We start from the raw sequence: 24,130 nt of genomic DNA, 5'->3' as shown, positions 1-24,130 counted from the left end.
AGGTCACTAGAGCTATGGACCACTTCTTGGCATTTCCCATAACAGTTGGTAGACAACAAGATGTGGGAGTACCAACGAAGTAAACAAACTCTAGTTGGGCTTCTCACAATGACCACTTGGGAAGTTCATCCACTGTGGCACTGCTACACAATCACAAGAAATGTTATGGCATGGCATGACAAAATACATGTTATGCATGAACAAATAATCAAAATGCATGTATGATGATGCCACGAAAGAATGTACAGACACATGACTTCATTGCTAATTCAAATAAAGCGAGAAAAATAAGATGAGAATTAAGGTAATGCACATGTCTCCCCTTGTGCCTTATCAGAGGTTTGACGCCTAATGGTCCTAAGGTAAAATACATGCGCTCGCCAGGATGGTTCCCTAATACTTAAGGATTAAGGTCACTAGAGCTATGGACCACTTCTTGGCATTTCCCATAACAGTTGGTAGACAACAAGATGTGGGAGTACCAACGAAGTAAACAAACTCTAGTTGGGCTTCTCACAATGACCACTTGGGAAGTTCATCCACTGTGGCACTGCTACACAATCCCCTCTAACTGTAAGTTACAAAGACCCAGGTATAGGGCCCCGCTCATGATATGCACAAAGTGTGTGTGTGGAGGGAGAATGATGCATACCATAACCCCCACCTGCAAAACAACAAGAAAATTTCTCAAGCAGATATATAACAAAATATGCAAAACAATTTACACACAATCATTCCTAGAGACAGATATAAACAAATTAAAATAGAGACAAGAATATACAAATAAAAATAGAGACGAAAAAAACAAATAAAAGAAAGGGGAAAAAGAAAAAATAAAATAAAATAAAAAAAGGGAACACCACATTTAGTCCGCATATCTAATTAAATGACTTGACTCTCTAGTGTCCCCAATGGAGTTGTCAGTTGTTGCAACTGGAATCGCGACGGGACAGCGAACCAAAAAAGAAAATGGGTTTAAAAAGAGATTAGGAGTCGCCACCATAGTTATTTTTTGGAAAACTATGGAAAACCATAAAATAAAGAAAGTCTGCGAAAAACCAAATTTTGGATTCGGGAGTCGGTTACGCGGAGGGAAGGTTTTAGCACCATACGCGCCCGCCCGAGGGCAGTACCTTTAATTAAAAATGTAAAGTCGACGTGGTTTTTAAAATGTTATTTTTTCCCCCAAAAGAAATAATAAAACAAAAATGCTAAAAAGAAACAAAAATATTTTTTTAATTTTTTGGGCCCGACAAGGATTGACCTTGGTCCTACGTATTCTCATTCAAAATGAGAAATCAGGGTTACACAGTTCTTTAAAAGATATTTAAAAAAAAATATTGAGACAAAGATTTGATCTTTTAGAGGTGAACCTGACAAGGACTAACCTTGCTCCTACGTTTCTCACGATGGAGAATCAAGGATCATGTAGTTCTTAAAAAAAACCTTTTTATTTGAAAATATTGATATTTTATATTTTGAAAATTTTGTATTTTGTGGTGTTTTTTCAATTACTTGAAAATATGTGTCGAACAAACACTAAAAGAGAAAGAAAACTATTTTTGATATTTTTGAAAATGAGTGTCACACGGTGCGGGCGACCGGACAGACACAACAAAACAAAAGAGAACATTTTTCGTTTTTTAGATTTTTTTCTATTTTTTTATAATTTAAAATAATAATAATAAATAAATAAATAAAATAACAAAAAGGACAAAAGTGAAAGAAAGAAAATAATAATGATAATAATAATAATAATAATAATAATAATAATAATAGTAATAATATGATGCATGAGTAATGTGTGAGGTAAGTGAAGTAAACATAAATCACAAGCCCAAAACAAGATAAGCATAAACAAGGGTGCAAGGTTATCAATTATTGTGGTGCGCAAAATAAAACATGAAACAAGTGTTGCAGGGGTGCGAGGTTAGTAAACATCAGGGGTACTCACAGTAAAATTAAAACAGGGGTGCGAGATAAAGGAAAAGGGGTGCACAAAGACAAAAAAAAAGGGTTCAGGGATTAAGAATAAAGGTGCGCGACATAAAGATGGGTCTAGCTGCAAACCCAAACCCAACCTTTTATTATTATTTTTTTAAGACATCAAAAACCCTAATGGGTTTATTTATGTTTCTCTTTCTTCCGCAGCCGCCACACCACCATGCCACCACGCCACCATGCCACCGCGCCACCGCCGGAGGTCCCACCGGCGAGACCCGCAACCGTCGACGCCAGCCACCATCGGAGGCGTCGCCGGTGAGAATCCAAGTCCCCAAATCATCGCGCTTCATTTCTTCTCCCGCGCGCGAGACAATGCCGTGACCACCACCACTGGAGCAACACCGTCGACACCGCTCTTCACCAGTGGTTTCATCGACGTCGAGGCCTCCTTCTCCATCTGTATCGCATTCGGGACACCAACTCCAGGGCCAACTGTCGCGCCTCCACCTCTGTTAAAAGCTTCAACTCGTCACTGGCGTTTATGATGAGCAACGAAGATAAGACAAAATAGGAATTCTGTGGCGTTTATGATGGTGTTGTATGGTAGCCATTATTCGATAATGGAGAAGTAAGAAAAATATTCTCACCTTAAATTTGTTTACGCAGGTGCGATGGGAATAAAATAAATAAATAACAGATGTAATTATGCTCACTTCAAATCATCTCTCATCCATACATTCATGAACATCAATATCAAGCCATGTTAACAGAAGCTCCAATTCATACATCCATGAACATCAACAACAATATCAAGTCACGGTAACATAAGCTAAGAAGGAGTTAAGAACACTTACCGTGAAAATAAAACTTAATGCATTAACAGCTTTGCTTCCGTTTTCAATTTTGACTCCTTCTCTCCCTCTCTGATTTCTAGTGCCTTCTCTCCTCTGTAGTAATCCAAAAAAAACCCTCATTTCATGAATCTTCCCCTTTTTATTATGTAACTATCTCCTTTGTTCTGTTCACTTTTCTCCGCACCTTCCAATCTCGAAATTTGGGATAAGGCTGAGCTTCTTGCTCCTTCAGCCATCATGACCATGTTACAGGTCATTCCCAATACAAAACCATGATAACATGGCAGACATGAGTCTAATAACATAGAGACCTTACGTTACCTCTACCTTTCTTTCCCTTTTTCCTTTTCTTTTTTTTCTTTTTGTTGTTGTTTTTTTTTTTGTTTTTTTTTTCCTTTTTTTTATTAAACTAGGATGAAAGACGTAAAACAAAAATGGAGCTATAATAATAGAAAGGAAAATAATGTAATAATAAAAATAATAAGCCCAAATAAATAAATAAATAAAACAAAATTAAAAAATAAAAAATAAAAATAATAATAATAAATAAATAAAATAAACATAGATATTTATTTTTTTCTCAAACTAAAACATATTTTTTACCCTTTTATTTTATTTTATTAATTATTTATTTATTTATTCCTCTCAATTGAACTTCAATTAATTAATTTTTTTTGTTTATTATTTTTATCATTGTTACCCGAACGAAATTGGGTGTTGACAATGGTCTTTCATTGTGTCTTGATGTGTTGGATTGATAAGTACTGAATTGGAGTGGTTTGTGTTCTTTTTGGGTTTGAATTTTTGGTTTTGCATGCTGAGAGCAGGTGAAAAATTTGTTATTCTAGTTTAATTGAGAAATTCTATCTTAAGCGAGAGCAGTCTCGCCCAAGCGAGAAAGATCTAGCTTATGGAGAATAGTATAATCCACTTTGCTCTTTGTTCGAGTTGTCAATCAAGCGAGAATTTATAGCTTAAGTGAGAGCAGTCTCGCTAAGCGAGAAATATCTAGCTGAAGTGAGAATGCTGCATAATTTTAATTCCTTACTTTTAACCTGTGATTGATTGAGTTAATTTTAAAAATATGATGTGTGAAGCTATGCATGGATGATGTTGGTATTTTGAGACTTGACTTCGTATATTGTTGTAAAATATGTGATTGTTTTGATATTTGAAATTTGAGATGGAATTATTGATATGTGAATATGAAAATATGATTAAAGATGTACATGATTATGAAGGTATTGTTTTGAAACTGTGATGATAATGGGTTTGTGAATATATATATATATATATATATATATATATATATATATATATATATATATATATATATATATATATATATATATATATATATATATACGAGTATTGTATGTGACATAATTTCGTGGGTTTCATGGGAGATTTTATGGTGGTGTTAATTTAGTGTATGCATTGGACTATGGATTCAAGTAAGGTGAGATCTTGAAACTCTAATGATCATCACTCAAATAGAGTAGAATGGTTATTGTGGTAAGAGTAGCAGGAGGTCCTAGTCTAAGACAAGATAATGACCTTAGATGATCATGGATTAACCTTGTGTGTGGTAGGGTGAAACCCATTGGTGGCTCTGCAAAGCAATAGAGGCCACCACAAATACAAGTCTCCAATGATTCTGATTCTGAATGCATGTCTCTGAACAATCGAGTTTAGTGTCAATGGTTTGTGTGTAACACCCCATTTAAATAATATCCTTAATTTAAATGAAATGCCACACGGATAAAGTAGAAGAAACAAATCTGGGAGTTTAACCACTACTCCTTATAATATCCAAAAAAACTAGAAGAAACCAAGGCACACCACGATGCCAGATACAAAGTATAATACAAGAACTTGACAGTAGTTATTAAAGTACTAAAGGACAAAACAGTACATAGGCAATAGCCCTATGAGAAAGCCCAAGAAAATAGAATCCAGCCCAGATGGGCTATGCAACGGAACCATCACCTCCCTGTTGACCCCGGGTGTTCCTCGTATCTGCTCACATCAAAAAATTGATGATCATCACAAAAGAAAAAGAACCACACACAAGCAATCAAACAAGCAAAAGGGTAAGCTAGAGTATAAAACAGTTTATCATACAGTTACATGCTATTTCACATTCCAATCAGTATATCTCATCCAAACATGTTATGACCTTTCAAACAATACACTAAGACTCAGACTTGACTCATCCGGATACATATAATTTAGTCGGATTCAGCGAATGCTTGCACTTGTGGTGGATTTCTCTGCTCACCCCCGAGCTAAGTGTTACAATGTCTCAACTCCCACACACAAGGTTAGCCCTTGATGAATTTCAAGCCTCCTACTACTCTTACCACAAGAGTCAGTCCGCTCTATGTGAGACTAATTGACTCCTTAGAGCGTCAGGATGCAACCTTACCTTGAATCCTTACTAAATTATATAGATGGCGCACCACCATGAACTCCCACTAACAAGGGTCATGGAATTACGTCCTGACCACTGAAGCACCACCATGAGGTCTCACCTAGAGGCTCATGGAATTACGTCCTGACAACACACCAATCATATTCAAACAATCATGTATTATTTATCATGCTTATAAATCCCATGCCAACCTTTATAATCCATCCTCATACATATTCCATGTTGAATCCATTCCAAATCATCCTTCCCAATCCATGAATATAGAAGTGTAATTCATACCAACACCATGCCACTTTGATTACCAACCATCTAATACAAGTCACATGCCAAGGTCATGTTAAACTTATCAATCACAGACCATAAACCATTATACTCATACCCATTCGCCCAATTCATGCTTTTAAAAGTAATTGAATCAATCCACAAGTTCAATTTAAATTAAGGAATTAAAATTATACAGCAATTCTCGCTTAAGCTAGAGTAATCTCGCTTAAGCTAGATTGATCTCGCTTAAGCAGGAAATTCTCGCTTAAGCTAAAATCTCTCGCTTAAGCTAAACTGACATATTTTCACTGGTTTCAACATGTAAAAACACAAAATCCCAAACAACAAAAATTTAAGAAAACATAAGCACGTTGTATAAAACGTTGGCATCATATTTCATGCTTTAAAAGGGTGAACAAATCAATCATGGGAGCAAACAAACATTTAAACAACTAGTGCTGTCAATCTCGCTCAAGCTAAGGAGCTCTCGCTCAGGCGACAAGGGTCTCTCGCTCAAGCAAAAAGCTTTCGCTTTACGCGAGATTGAAAACAGAGAGTACTTCGAGTTCTCGCTCAAGCTAGCCCATCTCTCTCAAGCTAGCCCATCTCGCTCAAGCGAGAGGCCTTCGCTCAAGCGAGCACTCAAAACTAAAGGGGGTGAGTTACTGCCATTCTCGCTTAGGCGAGAGCTCCTCGCTTAGGCGGGAGCTTCCTCTTTAGGCGAGAAACAGCTCGCTTAGGCGAGCATAGCAGATCTCACCTGCTCTCACGCATGCAAAGCTAAAACTCCATCCAAAAACAATACACCGATTATTTTTACACCATCAAAAGCACATCAAATTATCAAGAGCACCCAACAGAACCAAAATAGGCACATTATTTATAAAAGCATGAAAAATCCTAGCTTTCCTCACCTGGATAGATGCTAGTGGAAAGCACAGACACCTACAGCAACGAACCCAACAGCTCTAGGAGTATACTCAAGAGGTGGAGTAGAGAATGAGGTTGAGCTGACTTGAATCTGAATGAGCTTCGAACCCTGGCAGAGCACTATTTGAAGGGAAAAGAGAAAAGGAGTAAGGTGGCTGATTTTACAAAGTGGGCAGAACATGAGAGGGTTAGGCTGGTTTAGGGGTTTTGGGATGCCCTATGGGCCAGCCTTAGGCCCAACTAACTAAGAGAGGCCCTTAAATTTTAGGACATAATTAAAGTGGGTCTTACATATTGTGTGCAATTATGTGAATTAACTATAGATGTATGAATTATAATTGAGATGATTTAAATGGTCTTAGGACAACTGTTCTGTAAATTAGCTTACCCTTTCACTTTGTGGTCTTGTGTTGTGTTCTTCTTTTGTGATGATCACCATTCTGGTAGGAACATATGAAAATGCAGGTTTATGGGCAGTTCTGAGGGATGAGAAGTTTGTGGTTAGAGTTGTGAGTTTGGAACAGATGTATGAGAGGTTGTACGTTTAGTATAGGGATACCTTCTAAGGTTTGATGTTGTTGTGTAAATGGTATATTTTTATAGTCTAAACTCTTAAAGGACTATATTAATATACTTTTTATTCCATTAATCTCCTTTAAATATTATTGTGAAATGTCTTATTTTATTAGTTTTGTATTACGAAAATGGGATGTTACATAATTAAAATTAATTTATACATAATTTTACAAAAATATTTTTTAAATTAAATAATAAGTTTAATATATATATATATATATATATATATATATATATATATATATATATATTAATTTTGTAAATAGTTATGTGATCTCAAATGCAAAAGTCACACTACAAAGTCGTATTTTATTTCATGTGATATCACTATATAAGACATTTTCATAATTTTTTTTTCAAATACAAGAGTTTTATAAAATTAAAATTGTAATGATTTTTATCTATATTTTAAAATTTCAAAACTTAATACATTTTCATTTAACTTTATGATTTAATGTATTATTTAAAAGTTATTATACTAAATTTGATGTCATACAAGGATGCATTATAAGATTCAAATTTTAAATTTATTTCTCCATATGTTTTATATACAAAAAGTTTACCTAAATATATCAAATTTCCATGGTAAAAGGTGAACAAATTGAAGATTGTGAACGAGCCATTATGTGCGTTTTGAGTTCTATCTCTTAAGTGTTTTCATCTAGTTTTTTTTTTTCTTATTTTTTTTGCTTAAAGTAGAAAATGTTTGAAAAAACAAAATTTACGTGCTTCAACAAGAAAGTGACTTTTTTCTCCTTTCAATTTTTATGAATTTTATTATAACTAAAGCATTTTTTTTTCATCTATATTATTAAGATTTGTGTTAGATATGGTTTTTGTCTCAGTTTAACCCTAAATCATAAATTTTAATCAAGTTTAATCCTCTAACTTTAGAACCGCATGAATTTAGTCCTTTTAATCAAATTTTTTTAAGTTTATATATTTAATATTTCAAATACATTTTATGGTAGCATTTGAATTATTTACACAATTTGAAACTATTATGAAATGCGTTTGAGGCGTCAAATAAATTTAACAAAATTGGATTAAAAAAAATAATTTATGTAAGTCCCTTTTTCAGTTCATAAGTATATGGGCCTAGCCTTTTCGTAGGCCCAAGGCCAGCCCACCAGGGAACCCCCAATACTCTGATCAGCCCCTTCAAACTCTCACTTGTCACCTTTGCAGAAAAATTGTTCCTCTCTCTTCCCTCTCACTTTTGCTGAAGTAGGAGCTCTGCTAGGGCACAACTGATTTCCCCTCAGAGAGAATCAAACCCACTTCCTAGTAAGTGAAAATCGAAAAATTGAGCTCTTAATGGTTCCTTTTCTTTTCCTAAGTTGGTCTTGTGTGGGTTTCATTGCTAACCTCGTCCTCCATCTTTATCTGTAATGTTCCCAGCTTCTTAAAGCCGCTTCTGGTTTTGGAGCTCCTCCTCCTACATGTCCTTTCCCCTAAGCTCAACTTTACTTAAGGTAAGGGAAGCTAGGTTTTTATGATTTAAAGTTATTTCTCCATGTTTTTGGTCTGTTGAATGTTTCTGGATGCTCGAATGATATTTTGGATTGTATGAAACTGGCTTGTTTACATTCTTGTATGGTATTTGAGTTGTGTTTCTGCTGCATGCGCATAATAGTCATGAGTACTGTCATTCTCACCCAAGCGAGGTCGTCTCGCTTAGGCGAGAGTAGCTAGAACTCGCCCTAGTTCTGCTTGAGCCTCTCGCTCAGGCGACCAACTCTTGTTTTGAGCGACGCATCGTCTCGCTCAGGCGAGAGTGGCTCACCCAAGCAAGCACTCGAGGAAACCAGTTGTGCTCTCTGCTCGCGTTCTCGTCCAAGCGGGGAACTTTGGATTTGGGCGAGTGGTGATCTCGCCCAAGCGAGATGGTCTTGCCCAAGAGAAAGCTCGCAGAGTGCCACTGTTGCAGGTCTCGCTCAGGCGAGGATGCCTAGCTTAAGCGAGACAATCGTTGTTGCTTGGGCGAAGGCTCTTAGCCTAAGCGAGAATGGTACAGATTTGAGTATATTTTCTTTAATTCATCCATGGATTAGCTATATGTCATGCATATGCCTGGTTCCTTGATCTATATGCACTGAAATTGGTATGTTAGCATGAGTAACACATGGAATTCTGTTTGGTTGGTTGAGAACTTGCATGAGAATTTAATGTTGAGATAACAAGTGGTGGTTATGGTATGAGGATCATGAATTTGGTGTGAGATAGGCGTAATTCCATGAGTCTCGTAGGGAGATCTCATGGTGGTGTGTAGTGTATATAATTAAGATAAGGATTCAAGTAAGGATCGCATCCCGAAACTCTAAAGGATCAGTGGGTCTCATGTAGAGCAAACTGATCCAAGTGTGAGAGTAGCGGGAGGCCCTAGTCTTTGGCAGGATAATGGCCTTAGATGCTTGAAGGCTAACCTTGTGTGTGGTCGGGTGAAACCCATTGGCAATGGCTCTACAGAGCAATAGAGGCCACCACAAGTGCAAGCGTCTAGTGAATCCGATCTTATTATATTTATCCGGATAATTGAGTCATAGTGTCTTGCTTGTTTGCCATAACATGAATTGGTGCTTACTTTGCTGCATGTTATAGAATTGTTTTAAGTGTCTATTTGCCATCATATGTTAAGTTTATTGTACACTAGCTTACCCTTTCATTTTTGTGTATGTTCTTGTTTTGTTTTCTCTTTTGTGATGATCATCTTTTGGTGGGAGTAGATGGGAGAAACGCTGAAGATAGATCTGGTGGTGGCAGCGACACTGTTTAGTGGGGATCAATTATGGCTCTGAAGAGTAGTTTTAAGGCCTTGGTGCCTTGGTATTAGGGATGGCAACGGGGCGGGGCGGGAACGGGTTTCGCTATCCCATACCCATCCCCGCATAAAAAATTCATCCCCATCCCCATACCCAAACCCAACAGGTATCAAACTTTTTTCCTATCCCCATCCCCACCGGGTAACGGGTATAATCTTGTACCCATACCCGTACCCGTGTTCTAACTACTTCAATATTAATTTTTATAAAAGAAAAAAAATTATGGTAAAGAAAACATAATATTATGAAATATTAAATATTAGGAGGATTTTCTTCGATGCCAAATACCTTAAAATAAATTATAATTGTTTACATTTTATATTAGAATACCAAATAAAATTTCATGTGAACCAAAACATTTATTAAATTTGCAAACTACAACATTGATGAACTTAGTTGATAAAATTAAAAAATATTTCAAAAAAATATAAAAGGAAAACAAATATTCAAATTAAAATATATTTTAAATGTTTGTTTACTTCAATTTTTTAAATTCTAATGAATCTCTTTTTTATACACTAATAAAAGTTATAATATATCACTTGATCAAAATGACACAAAGAACAAATAATAAAAGGAAAACAAATATTCAAATTAAAATATATTTTAAATATTTGTTTACTTCAATTTTTTAAATTATAATAAATCTCTTTTTTATACACTAATAAAAAGTTATAATACATCACTTGATCAAAATGACACAAAGAACAAATAATAAACATAATAATAAAATTTTGACATAGATTTTGTATCTTTTGAACTTCAATATATGTTGGATAGTGACAAAAAAATATTCATAGAAATTACATTAAATTTTTATATCGTAGTAAATAAAAGTTATTTATACAACTAAAGTGAAAAAAATTACAGTATGATTAATAGTGAGTTATAAAATAACAAATAATTAGATAGAATATATCGAAATATTATTCTACATGATGAAAATAAACAATAAATAAAAATATTAAAAAACTAACAAATTTGTGTTTTAGAAATAATTTGAGAGACTATCGAAAGAAATCGCACAAAGGAAATCAAATGTATAATTAAGGTATGATAAAATGAAAAAAAACCTTAGAGAACTAATTATTAAATTATGTTTGAAGTGGTTAAAAATAAATAGAAATATCATTAGTGACCAAAAAATTTGTCATTAAATTACAAATAAAATAGTAATTAAATTGGTCACTAAATCAAGTACCGATTCGATCATTGAATCAGTCACTAATTTAGACAATAAATCAACCACTACCACCAATGACGAAAAATAGTGATTGATATGGGTTACTGACTAAATCAGTCACCATTTCATATTTTTCTTGTAGTGAATTATCATATACTATTCCTAAATATTATATATATATATATATATATATATATATATATATATATATATATATATATATATATATATATATATATATATAATTTTAACCACTTCAAATAGAATTTAAAGTGAAAAAATTACATTATGATTAATAATGAGTTATAAAATAAAAAATAATTAGATAGAATATATCGAAATATTATTCTACATGATGAGAATAAAAATAATAAATAAAAATATTAAAAAACTAACAAATGTGTGTTTTAGAAATAATTTGAGAGACTATCGAAAAAATCACACAAAGGAAATCAAATGTATAACTAAGGTATGATAAGACGAAAAATATCTTAGAGAACTAAGAAAACTTTTCAAATATCAACATATATACTTAATTGTTAAAAATAACGAAAATTATTTTAATGAAACAAAAGAGTTCTTCAAATTAAACAAAAAATAATAATAATAATAAGTAAAGAATTTTTTATATTACCTTAAATTGAGAGTATAAATATTCTCATGTGCAAGGAAAATTTATAATAAATAAAAATATTAAAAAATAATATAAATATTCAAATGTGAGGCATAATTTTTTTTTATTAACATACATCATTTTAACATAATTACATAAAGGTTATGATAAGAAAAAAAATATATTGGAGATGAGAATGAGTTTAATGACAAATGAAATAATTAAAAGAAATAAAAAATAGAAAAAAAAATATATATATATATATAGGGGTTACTTGATTAATTGTGAATATTTTAATAATTTAAACGAGAATGAAGATATGGCGGGGACGGGTATTATGGCGGGTATATGTACATCCCCATACCCATCCCCATACCCAACTGAAAAAGTCGGGATTCCCCATACCCATACCCATACCCAGTCAATGCGGGGATTCCCCGTCAAAACGGAGACGGGTTCGGGCAATACCCACGGGGACAGGTTTATTTGCCATCTCTACTTGGTATTTCCTTTTTCTAGGGATAGCTCTTTTGCAAAATTGTTGAACCTTTTGGATTATGTTTTGTTTATGGCATTGCGGTATGCCTAAGTTTCCATTCCTATACCTCGTAGATGACTGTAACAGTTGATCTCTTGTGTATATTGTTCATCTGATTGCTCTTTATTATTATAACTTTGTGGTATTTTAATTTAATAAATTTAATCTATATAAATAGGATTCACAATTTACACAATTCTAAAATTGTGAGACTAAGTTAGAGTAATGTTTAGAAATCAAACTAGTTCCAATTTTTATTCAGAATTCTACAATAAAATGGAGGAAGAAAAAGACATGTTACTCCATGTTCAAAATTAGAAAGTAAAAGAACAAACACTCTACGTACGCAAATTTATACATTTTTTTTTTCAAAGTCAAATGTTTTTTATTTTATTAAATAATCATATTTTCTATTTTTTTCTCTAATTTAGACTGTATATGAAGACTTAATATCAAGGACAAAGGACAAAAGATAAAGATGAAAATGAAGAGAATTAAATTAGATGTTTTGTGAAGATAAGAAAAAAAGAAATCAAGGGACGAAACAAATTTAAAAGAAAATAAAATAATATTCTTTATTTTTATATGTTTGAAGTATTATTATTCATATAATTTATTTTATATCAAAATTAGTTAAGTTATTTTAAACCTAATTACTTTACTAATTTTTTTCCTGTTTAGATAGTTCATTAATTTAAGAAATAGTACTGCTATCCTAAATATATTAACTTTGTTTCTCTATTATGATATGATATCATATTTTTTTCCCTCCATTATATAGTTTTTAAGAATTTATAACAACTTTTATTTTATTGTAAGAATTTCATAAGACTCCATTTTTTAATAATATTTTTCTAAATTTCTTTATAAATGCATTTAAGGTAAGAAGTTACATTGTATTTAGATTTCAAATCTTAAATTTTAAGGTAAGAAGTCAAAATATCACTCTTACATTAAAAAAATATAAATAATCATTTTAATCGATAAATATTCACTAATTTTTAATACAATAAAAAATAGTTTTATCAATTTTTTTAATAATTTTATCAATTTTTATTTCAATTTTAATAATTTTGTTTAAATTTATTAATTATCTCTTATATTTATTAAAAAATCGTAATTAATATACAATTAATCTTAAAGATACTTATTAAGTACTAATAAAAACAAATTCATGACATTCATATTCATATGTGTTCAGATAAAAAAATAATAAAATAATAATTATAATTATTACAATTATAGAATTAAATATAAATAATTTTTATAAATTTATTATAAAAAAATATTTATTTTATAGATAGTTTATAATTAAGTTTAAAAAATGCTGAAATTGAAAATAAAATAAAAATATATATTTTTTTTAAATTTACTCGAAAGAAAGAGAAGGTAAAAGACCGTTAAGCATATTAAGAACTAAGAGTGAAAGGTTAATTATGCTAATTATCTTATATTCTAAGCTGTCAACAAAATTCAAAACAATTATGAAATTGAAGTTTTTTAGTTAAAGATTAACTGTTATATTATATTAAAAATAAAATACATCGATATTTATCATGTTTAACCGATAAGTGGTATAAATAAATTAATTTTCATTTTAAAAATGTAATTAATACATCTTTATTATATTTTTATGCATTCTTACAGTAATTTTGAGTGAAAACTTATTTTAAATATGTTTCCGTGATAACATAGGACCAATTGTTTTTTTTCTTCCATTTTCATGAAACTGAATGGTCAATGTGCGTTCAAACATGAGTGGGGCCCACATCTAAACTCAGATGGATTGTCCTTTTTTATGCCTTTTGCATGGAAACATCTAATGGGCCGATCAAGATTCGTCCTCCACACTCTTTCTATTTCTCTCTCTGGAAGATAAAATAGAAGTTCTGTTCTTCTTTGTTTACAATTTTCGCCGAAATCCATGTTCTTGCCGTGCATCACTGATTCACTGCACTCTAGGTACCCCAAATTCTCAACCTTATGAAATTCTATTTACAGTCTCTCATTTATTTTTTTTTTTGTGTTCACTGTGCTATTCGGGTTGATTGAAAATTTTCTGGGTGTTTTAGAATTACCCTTTTCCAGATTCCCTATTTTGCTGATGGGTTTTCTCTTACTTTGTTGAAAGTTGTTCTTTTTATGTTAAAGATTATTACTTTCTGCATCTCCAAGCACTGTAGTGTAGAATTGGATTATACAGTAAGTTTGCGGTTTGCGTGTCTTTATTGCTATAGTGTTATGCTGTATTCGGTTGTATTCTTGGTGGTGTCCCTTTATCATTTAAACGGCTTAATGTTTTTAGTGGGAAAGTTGAGGGATTTTGGATTGAGGGTGGAATGTTGTTTATGCATAGTTAATGTGAATTAGTCTGCTAAATTGGGAAACTTTGTGGAAATATTCATGCTGTTCTCTTGTCTCTTTGCCCCCAAATTTGGTGTTTAATTTATTTATTTTTTGTTTTTATGATGTCAAAATAGTATCACCTGTTTTAGTGTGGATTGTGCAAGGTTAGTGTTGTCTGAGGATGTAATTTGTTTTCTTTGCTCCTTTTTCATATGCAAACAAACTTGCTTGGAAATTGTTTCTTTGGAGAGTGAATGATGTTGTCTGAGGATGTAATTTGTTTTCTTTGTTCCTTTTTCATATGCAAACAAACTTGGAAATTGTTTCTTTGGAGAGTGAATGGTTCAGTTTTCCTTTGGCAGCTGCTGAGGCTGTTTATTGGATTGGTGATTTTATTAACTTTTTGCTTTTAATTTTGATTTTTTGTCGTTGTGTTCGTCATAATTATTTCTTTTGTCGCGACGTATGACGAAAGAAAGATTTGGTATTTATAACTTGTTAGATCTTTGCCACTTTATACTTGAACGCTGGTTGGTTACAATTATTATGTTTCATAATCTGGATTTATGCTTTTTAACTGTCACTTCTTGTGTTGTTTATGGTGTTTATTATCACTACTACTAGTATATAATGAGTTGTTTCTCTAATAATTTGATGCTGAATTAATGTGCAGATAGAATTTATACACCAAAATTTGCAGAAAGCGAAAAGGAAGACTAGATTTGAGATAATGGGGGCCTCGAGCTCCAAAATAGATGATGATAAGGCACTCCAGCTATGCCGTGAAAGGAAGAAATTTGTTAGGCAAGCACTTGACGGGCGCTGCTCTTTAGCAGCTGCTCATGTTTCATATGTCCAGTCACTGAAAAGTACAGGAATAGCTTTGAGAAAATTCACAGAACCTGAAGCACCAATTACCAATGCCACACTGGAGCCACTTGAGAAAACCCTGTCCCAATTCTCACTTTCTTCGCGTTCTGTGTCTCAACACATTGATACAACTGAAACCTTTTCTCCAACTCCCTCTCCTCCTAGCTCTAGTAAGTTCCAAGCAAATCATATGAAATTTAGCTCCAGTTCTTCTAAAAAGGTTGAAGAAAAACTACCTGTTCCTGTTGTTGGAATAGTAACATCATCAGGTACTCCACACGATGCTGCTGCTCAACCCCCTGAAAAGTTTGAACCATCAGCATCTGCTGGAGATTCTTCTCTTCCAGTTGAAACTCCACCATGGGATTATTTTGGTCTCTTTCATCCTATTGATCATCAATTTTCTTTTCAAAGGAAGGTCATGCACCAAGATATGGTGGGGAATGCTGATGATATAACACAACTTATGGAGGAGGAAGGAATTCCTGAATTAGAAGATGATGAGAAGGTTTCTTCTCATGGAAGGGAAGACTCTACGTACTCCGAAGATGAATTTGATGACGAGCCTGCCACAGATACCCTAGTCCAAAGATTTGAAAATTTTAACAGAGTTAATGATCATGTTAGAACCAATGAATCACCTGCCACAATTAAGCCTTTGAAAGGGAATTCTACTTCTGAATTTGAACATGTGAATGTGGAGAAGGGGAACTCCCCTGTTGCATCACAATTAGAGACAGCTTCTACAGAAGTTGAACTTCCAGCCGAATCAAATCAATTGATGGAGAATGAAAATCACAGTGAAAAAGTTGTTCCTAAGGATATCTTTTCTAGCATGAAAGATATTGAATTTCTCTTTGTGAAAGCTTCTGAATCTGGTAAAGAGGTTCCAAGAATGCTTGAGGCAAATAAGTTGCACTTTCGTCCACTATTACCAGCTAAAGAAAGTAATGTTTCTAGCTCTCTAGTCTCCATGTCTTTCCTTGTTAGTTTTTTATGATATTGATAATATTAAATTTTAGAAATTTTAGGAGGATAGTTGACAAGACCATGTTGATAGAAATATTGACAAAGATTCTGGGCACTATCAAATTGACATGCCTTGAGCCGGGTCTCTGTTTGTCACTCTTAGTCATGTGAAAATGTCACATGAGAGCATTCAAATCCATTTGTAGAAGAGACAAATAAATAAATGCTGTTTTTATGGTCTGCTGCATTTTTCCTTATTATATGTCACGTGACATACGGGCAACAACAATGCCTTGACTAAAACCATAGAATTGTTTACCCTTTGGCTAGGCAGCTCCTGTTTGAATGTCCATAACCTAGATCATGATACTTTGAAGAATATGTCTTGTACTTTGGGTTTAAAAATATTCAATTTATAAGAGGTTTTGAAAGTTTCTTTACATTATTCACTTCAAGATTAAATGCTTTGAAGCTTAAACATGAGAATTATTATCATAACAGGTCGTTCAGCTGCACCCTCATTTTTAAAGGCATGTTTCTCATGTGGGGAAGACCCAAGTCAGCTTCCAGAAGGTAATTTCGTAGTCTTTTTTCTGTTGATCTCTCACGTTACTAGGACATTGCAGATATTGTGATGAGTAGTAGGAATGATAATATCCTCTTCGTAAATGTTTGTATCGTTGGAGTTGTGCATGAGATTATTGGAAGTTTATAATGAATTTCAGCAGTAGCAGATCTGGTCCACTTAAATCGTTAGTATGTTTCATGATCCTAACCTTTTTTGTGCTTATATTGGTGTCTAACGACTCACCAATTTGCTGAATTACAAGCTTTTAGAAGTCTCTCAATCTGCATTGACTGACTGCTGTTTGTTGAAAGCTGTTTCTGGAATCCTATATCTAATGTTCTTTTTTTTTTCACTACATCTTCTTAGAACCTGCTCAAAACTCGGTTAAGTACTTAACTTGGCAAAGGACAATGTCATCTTTATCCTCTTCATCCAGAAACCCGTTGGGACCAAACTCAAAAGATGATATAGAGGACCTTACGAATAATCTTTTTGATAGTTTGTGCATGATCTCTGGAAGTCATGCGTCAACCTTGGATAGATTATATGCATGGGAAAGGAAGCTCTATGATGAAGTGAAGGTACTGTATACTGTGTGTTTCTCAGCATCATTTAGACTTTTCTTTATTTTGGCCATGTTTTGTTTTGATAGTAGGATTTTGCAGTAGTCTTGGGTTGGATGTTAGATTATGCTCAAAAGTTCTTTTCTTAACAAATATTTTAAGTAATAAGGTCTATGCCATATTAGAAAGGATATCAACTGTTTCTCAGTGAAACAGTTTATTGGTTTCATACAGGTCTTTTTAATTTTACATTCCAGATACAGACGATTATTAATCTAATCGGTAGCATTTCAATTTTATGGTCCACTTGATACCCTATAGTGGATACTGTTGAGATATATGGTGAAGGGACATAAATAATCTCTCTTTGAGTGTTACAACATAAGAACATGTAAGCGTCTCAAATTCAATGAAATACAAAGAGATGGGCAAGGCCCGTATATTTAGTTACATTTAACACTCCCCCTTGAGTTGGTGCATATAAATTATATGAACCAAACTTTTTACAAATTTAATCAATTCTAGGACCCCACAATGATTTAGTAGAGATACATGCCAACTAATCATTAGAGTTAACAAGCTCAATGGTGATGTTTCCATATGCAATCTTTTCTTTGATAAAGTGATAATCTACCTCAATTTGTTTAGTCCTCTCATGGAATATTGTATTTGAAAAAACTATGTAGGGAAACTTGGTTATCATAGATAATAGTCATTTGTGTGAACTCCCCAAATATCAATTGTATAAGCAACCATTTGAGCCAAATAAGGTCACAGGTGGTAGAGACTGTAGCTCTATATTCTACCTTTGCATTTGATTTTGCTACTATACTTTGCTTCTTGCTTTTCTATGAGATCAAGTTGTCCCCAATAAAGACAAAATGTCTAGAGTTGGATCTCCTTTCAGAAGGAGATCCAACCTAATTTGCATGTGAATAACCCATAACATTAGTGTTATTATTATGACCATTTAACAAACCTTTTCTATAGGCGTCTTTAATATACTTCAAAATGTGAATAACTACATTCCAGTATCCTAGACATGGACGATTTAGAAACCGACTTACCACATTAACTGCACAGGAAGTGTCATGACGACTAACTATGAGATAGTTCGACTTTCCAACTAGTCTTATGTATTTGTTAGGATTAAGAAGTGGCTCCCATGGGTGAGTCAGTGGGCTTGGAAGTCATGAGTAAATTTCCTCTGAAATATCCTATTTATATTTCCTTTCGAAAATGACAATTCCATTGATGGATTATGCTATCTTAATCTCCAAATAATATTTGAATTACCAAGGTCTTCTGCTTGAAAATGACAAAACAGGTGTGTGATGCCATGATGATCACTACTTGTAAGAACAATGTCATCACCATATACTACAAAGTATAATGATTGTGGAACAATAAAACACTGAATATTAGCTTTCCATTGAGTCATACCAAATTGTTGACAATTTCATTAAATCTACCAAACCATGTCCTAGGAGATTGTTTGAGACCATATAAAGATTTTGGAGGCAACATACCAATCTGGAATACTCTCCCTGAGCAAGAAAACTAGGAGGTTGCTCCATATAAATTTACTTCAACAAATCACCATGAAGGAAAACATTCTTGACATCCAAATGATAAAGAGGCCAATGATAAAGAATAGCCATAGCAATGAATAATCTATAGAAGTCATCCTAGCGATGAGAGGGAAGGTGTCACCATCGTCCAATCTAAAGTGGGATTTGAAACAAGAACCATGTGATACATAACACCAGTCAATCATATGGCCTAGTCTATGGCAATGAACACATTTTGGGATGACTCTTGCCAATTTTGCGAGTGCAGTTGATACCATGCTAAAAATTCACCAATTGAGATAGAAGATTATTCAGTGGGTGACTTGCATGGCACAAGCAAGAGGGTGTACCAAACAAAGGTCAATATAGAGCCATCAACATAAATCGGATCATGAACAATTGATTTTGGAAGTCCATATAGAGTCCTTAACATGAAGAAAGTTTGGTGTTATTTTATATCTTGAGAAGGAATGGAAGCAAGGAGCAACATTTCATTAAAGTCATGTAGGAGATCATGAACTTTGGTCAAATCTACAACCATAGAACCATCAAGATGTCTGGGTGCAAAAACACTCAAGAGATTTTGACAAACACCATGAAGGCATTCAATGCCATTTGTGTACAATAGTCGAGCCTCTTCCAGACTCTAAAACATGTTGCATGGGTATGAAATTTTTGTCTGTGGGAAGTATTAATAGTCGACTTTAGGAAATTGTAGAGTTGAGTATCAACTTGAGCCCAACAGAAGCGATCATTTTCATTAATGAAGGTTGTTGTTTGAAAAAGATGGTCAACATAATTTTGGCCCTTAAGCCAAAGCTTTATATCAAATGCCCAAAGTGTCATAATTAGTTCTGTCTAATATGTTAATGGAAAGGTTAACATTGACATAAATTGTAAAAATGGAAGAATTAGATTGAGCACCACTAGGAGGAGTCACTGCACACTAGAGGAGAAAAAAAATACTTTAGGAGATAGAAAATGTCTCCCGAATAAGGTGAGAAACATCAACTAGGCTCCAATCACAGAAGTAAGACCAGATTGAGAAAAGGACAACAAAGGGAGACCAACATCGGTGATCGCAGCAAGAAAGGATGTAGACATGTCGCCATGCTTGACGACTATTGAATTTGCAAGGAGGATGCGTTTGATGTATGTGACATGTATAAGGGAGTGTCATTGCTTCATTTGACGTAGGAACTGGTGACACAATGATTGTCTTGCGAAGCTGATCAGGACAACGGTGTCTTTGTGTGATTTGGAACAGACAAGCTAGAACAAGCGAGACTGCCAGTGTTGTTAAGGTCACGAGTAAGATCGCAAACTCACACGATCCTATGTGTTTGCACCCACAAGTGAGTTATGCTTCAAGAAGAGTTGTGATGGGGTTAGGATTTGATGACACCATGTTTTATTAGAGAGCTAACCTGCTCCATGTTTTAAAAAAATTGACTCGGCCCAACCCAAATTTGGGGTTGGGCTGGGAAGGTTATTGGATTGTCTCCCTCAGTGTATCCTCTTTCGTTTTCATTAGAAATCCAGCTTGTAATAAAATTTTTCCCTTCTTTTATTCATTTCTGAGTGTTATTAGAAGGTCATGGACAAAGTATGTGCAACCAAAGACACAAAAATGGAGTAAAGAGCTTTTGTTGGATATAAGAGAGTGAAGAACCTGATCATTAAAACAAGGTTAAAATATCTTTTTGGTCTCAATTTTCGTCAAGTTTTGTCAAATAAGTCCTAATTTTGTTTTTATGCTCAAATAGTCGTCAATTTTGTTCAATTTGGTCATTTTTTGCTAACACCGTTTAAATCATTAACGGCCATGAAGAGTGACTGTCACGTGCCACTTTGTGGTCTTATTGATTTTTTTTAATTAAAAAAGGACTAAATTGAACAAAATTGACGAAAATTGGGACCTATTTGAGCACAAAAACAAAATTAGGACTTATTTAACAAAATTTGACGAAAATTGGAACCAAAAAGGTATTTTAACTTCAAAACAAAAAGATGTTATTTGAATGTTGTGTGTGAATCAAATACAATAAATTCTTATCTAATCATTATGAATTAATTACCCTACTTTCCTATAATCTGTAAAGAAAATGACTAATTATGAAGATAAAGCAAATTAAATTTACCACTTTTTCATCCTTCGTATTATTGAACTTTTAATGCTGCATAAATTTATCATTTGTGAATATGTTTACATGGTTCAGGGTATGGTCAGGTCACAGTATCTGAATCTCAATTATGTGGATCCTTACAAAATATTTCTGTCAGTGATTATTAGTTCCGATTCCTTTTATGTTTTTAATCATATTGAGTAGATTCTCAACCTATTTCTACTAATTGCAGGCAAGTGGTATGATCAGAAGGGAATATGACATGAAGTGTAAAGTCTTACAGCATCTGGAATCAAAAGGAGAAAAGACTTATAAAATTGATAAAACACGTGCTGTAGTCAAGGATCTGCACTCAAGAATTAGAGTTGCCATTCTCAGGATAGATTCTATATCAAAGAGGATTGAGGAATTGCGGGATAAAGAGCTCCAGCCTCAACTTGAGGAGTTGATTGAAGGGTATGATTCTATAGATTGGTCTTGTTTTTACCAAGGCCCCTTTTTATGCTGTCGTGTGTGTTAGCGTTACATTAGGATATGAATTTCTTGCTTTTTGTTTGTATTTTGCTTTGGTGGCAGGTTAATTCGGATGTGGGAAGTGATGTTTGAGTGCCACAAGCATCAGTTTCAGATAATGTCTGCAGCCTATAACAACAGGCATGCCAGAATGATCACGAATTCTGAATTACGCAGACAAATTACTTCCTATCTTGAAGGTGAGCTTCACTATCTATCCTCAAGTTTTAACAAATGGATTGGAGCTCAGAAGTCCTATCTAGAGGCCATAAATGGATGGCTCTATAAATGTGTCTCTCTTAAGCAAAAAACAGGGAAGAAAAGGAGACCCCAACGACCACTCCTAAGTTATGGTCCTCCACCAATATATGTCACCTGTGAAATCTGGTTGGAAAAGCTTGGTGAATTACCCATCCAAGATGTTCTAGATGCCATCAAAAGTTTAGCCGGTGAAACCGCCCGGTTCTTGCCGCATCAAGAGAAGAACCAGGGCAAAGGTTTAAAGAACCCCCACATGAAATATTGGAATGCTCATATCCGCAGTGAATCATCAGATAATCTACTGAGAGATGACCCACCAGAGGATTGGGATTCAGGTTTCGATCGATTTCGGGCAAGCTTTCTTGGGTTTGTTGCTCAGTTAAGTAATTTTGCCGGGTCTTCTGTCAAGATGTACACAGAACTAAGACAAGCCATTCAGAATGCTAAGAATTACTATTATCATAGGTCTAATTCTCAGGCTCAAGATTCTGAAAACAAAAAGCCCTAACAATAAGCAAAGGGTTGCATAAAACATGGTGGAGGTGCAGCATTGTAGCATTAGTTGATCTAATGAAAGTTGAGTTTCATACAAAGTCTATTGCATATAGAACATGGTGGAGTTGAAGCATTGTAGCTTTGGTTAAACTAATAAATGTTGAATTTCATACAAAGTCCATTGGATGTGGCATTTGTACATGAAAGAAAGAAAAAGGAAGGAATAAAGTATTTATAGGATGACCATACTTTAAATGATAGTTTCATCTTTTGAATAATACTGTACAAGGGTGTGGTTACATTACAGGTTAGGCAAAGCTGTTGACTGTAGTTGGTTGGTTCTGTTAAAGTGTTTTTTATGCAAAGAGAAGGAACTTGCCAAATATCATTTTTGTTAACAGATATAGGACTTTTACTTTATTTTCAATTCTGATGTAATTATTTTAATTTATGGTGTGCATATATGAGCATTGGTTAATGTTTATTTGAATTTTGTAATGGAATACTGATGGAGGGTATCTCTTAAATAAGCTTCCTGCACTTTTATAAGCTAAAGTTAATTTATGTTGGTTGTAAACATAAAAGAAATTATATGAGAAAATTTGTACAAATTATATTACATATAACCAATACAAAAATTTAATTTAATTTTATATATCTTTTATCAAAAGTTTATTTTTGAAGTCGTTTGTGTCTCGTGGTTAAGTAATTATGAAAATGATCATACTCAAAGGTTGTCTGAGGTTCTGGTTCTGCAACAAATGCAATGCTGTTTAAGGAAAAGTTTTAAGAACTAGGCAATAGTCAATGTGGCTGTCTGAAGGAAAATGGCGAATTACCAAATAATTTGAATTATTTTTGGTTCAAAGCACACACTTTACATATTAAAAAGATCTTGGAATGAAGGATATTCAGCGATTTTTTTATTTTTAAATGATTTATAGATATAATAATACCATGTATACCTCAACTTCATTCACATGTTTCATAAAATAATTATTATCATTAAAACGTATTTTTGTTCCCCTAAAATAATTATTATCAGTAAAACGTATTTTTGTTCCCCTAACATATGCAGAGTGTTATGTCATAATCCTAAATATTTTATTAATTTTGAAAATTATTGTTTTTATCCTCTAAATATTTTAAATAACATTTTGAGAGAAAACAATGATTTAGACGTTTTAGCGGGACTAATTACGTCATTATTTAAAAATAAATGATAAATTAGTTTAGTATACTAAATATTGACATATTTTCCTTTTAGTGTAATAAAAGATTGTAAAAGTTTTAACTTTGTTAATTTTATTTAAAGTCTATGTTATTATTTAAGGTAATTAAATATATGATTGACTTATAAGTGTTTACTAAAAGAAAAATTAACTAATATTTTATTGGAATATTTTATCTTTTGTTTTTTCTTTTCATAAATTTAAGCTTCACTTCTCATTTAAACCTATCCGAGTGTGATTGATTCTAGCTTCATTTCCAAACACTAAGTCTATCGAAAAATCTTCTATTTAGGAATGCAACTTTGTAACTTTCTATGGATATATCTTTATAATTTCCTTACGTGCTAACATACCACTTATCTAACCCTATTAATGGACCTCTATATGAGACTAAAAAAGCGAGAAAAATAACTTACCTTGCAATTTTTTCTATATTTGTTGTGTAAGTCTATTCACTC

The 24,130-nt window shown here is 33.2% G+C and overlaps 1 protein-coding gene across 1 annotated transcript; it reads left to right on the top strand.

Moving 5' to 3' along the window:
* The first annotated feature begins 13,964 nt into the window (after positions 1-13,964).
* On the top strand, positions 13,965-22,930 carry LOC114188678 (nitrate regulatory gene2 protein-like). The gene is made up of 6 exons (XM_028077268.1): positions 13,965-14,120; positions 15,178-16,321; positions 16,845-16,916; positions 17,278-17,492; positions 21,404-21,627; positions 21,748-22,930. Exons 2-6 carry the CDS (start codon positions 15,235-15,237, stop codon positions 22,451-22,453), a joined length of 2,304 nt encoding a protein of 767 aa, XP_027933069.1. The 5' UTR covers positions 13,965-14,120; positions 15,178-15,234; the 3' UTR covers positions 22,454-22,930.
* The last annotated feature ends 1,200 nt before the right edge of the window (positions 22,931-24,130 follow it).

The sequence above is a fragment of the Vigna unguiculata genome, chromosome 6 (assembly GCF_004118075.2).
Source record: "Vigna unguiculata cultivar IT97K-499-35 chromosome 6, ASM411807v1, whole genome shotgun sequence".
NCBI classification, from domain to species: domain Eukaryota; kingdom Viridiplantae; phylum Streptophyta; class Magnoliopsida; order Fabales; family Fabaceae; genus Vigna; species Vigna unguiculata.
The sequence above is the reverse complement of the archived record's forward strand: the minus strand, read 5'-3'. Positions and strand labels throughout refer to the sequence as shown.

Bases quoted from the DNA above. Each gene is read 5' to 3' on its own strand.
- LOC114188678 (XM_028077268.1), top strand. From the start codon at position 15,235: ATGGGGGCCTCGAGCTCCAAAATAGATGATGATAAGGCACTCCAGCTA. The intron at 16,322-16,844 runs GTAATGTTTCTA...TTATCATAACAG, and splicing joins ACTATTACCAGCTAAAGAAA to GTCGTTCAGCTGCACCCTCA. The intron at 21,628-21,747 runs GTATGATTCTAT...CTTTGGTGGCAG, and splicing joins CTTGAGGAGTTGATTGAAGG to GTTAATTCGGATGTGGGAAG.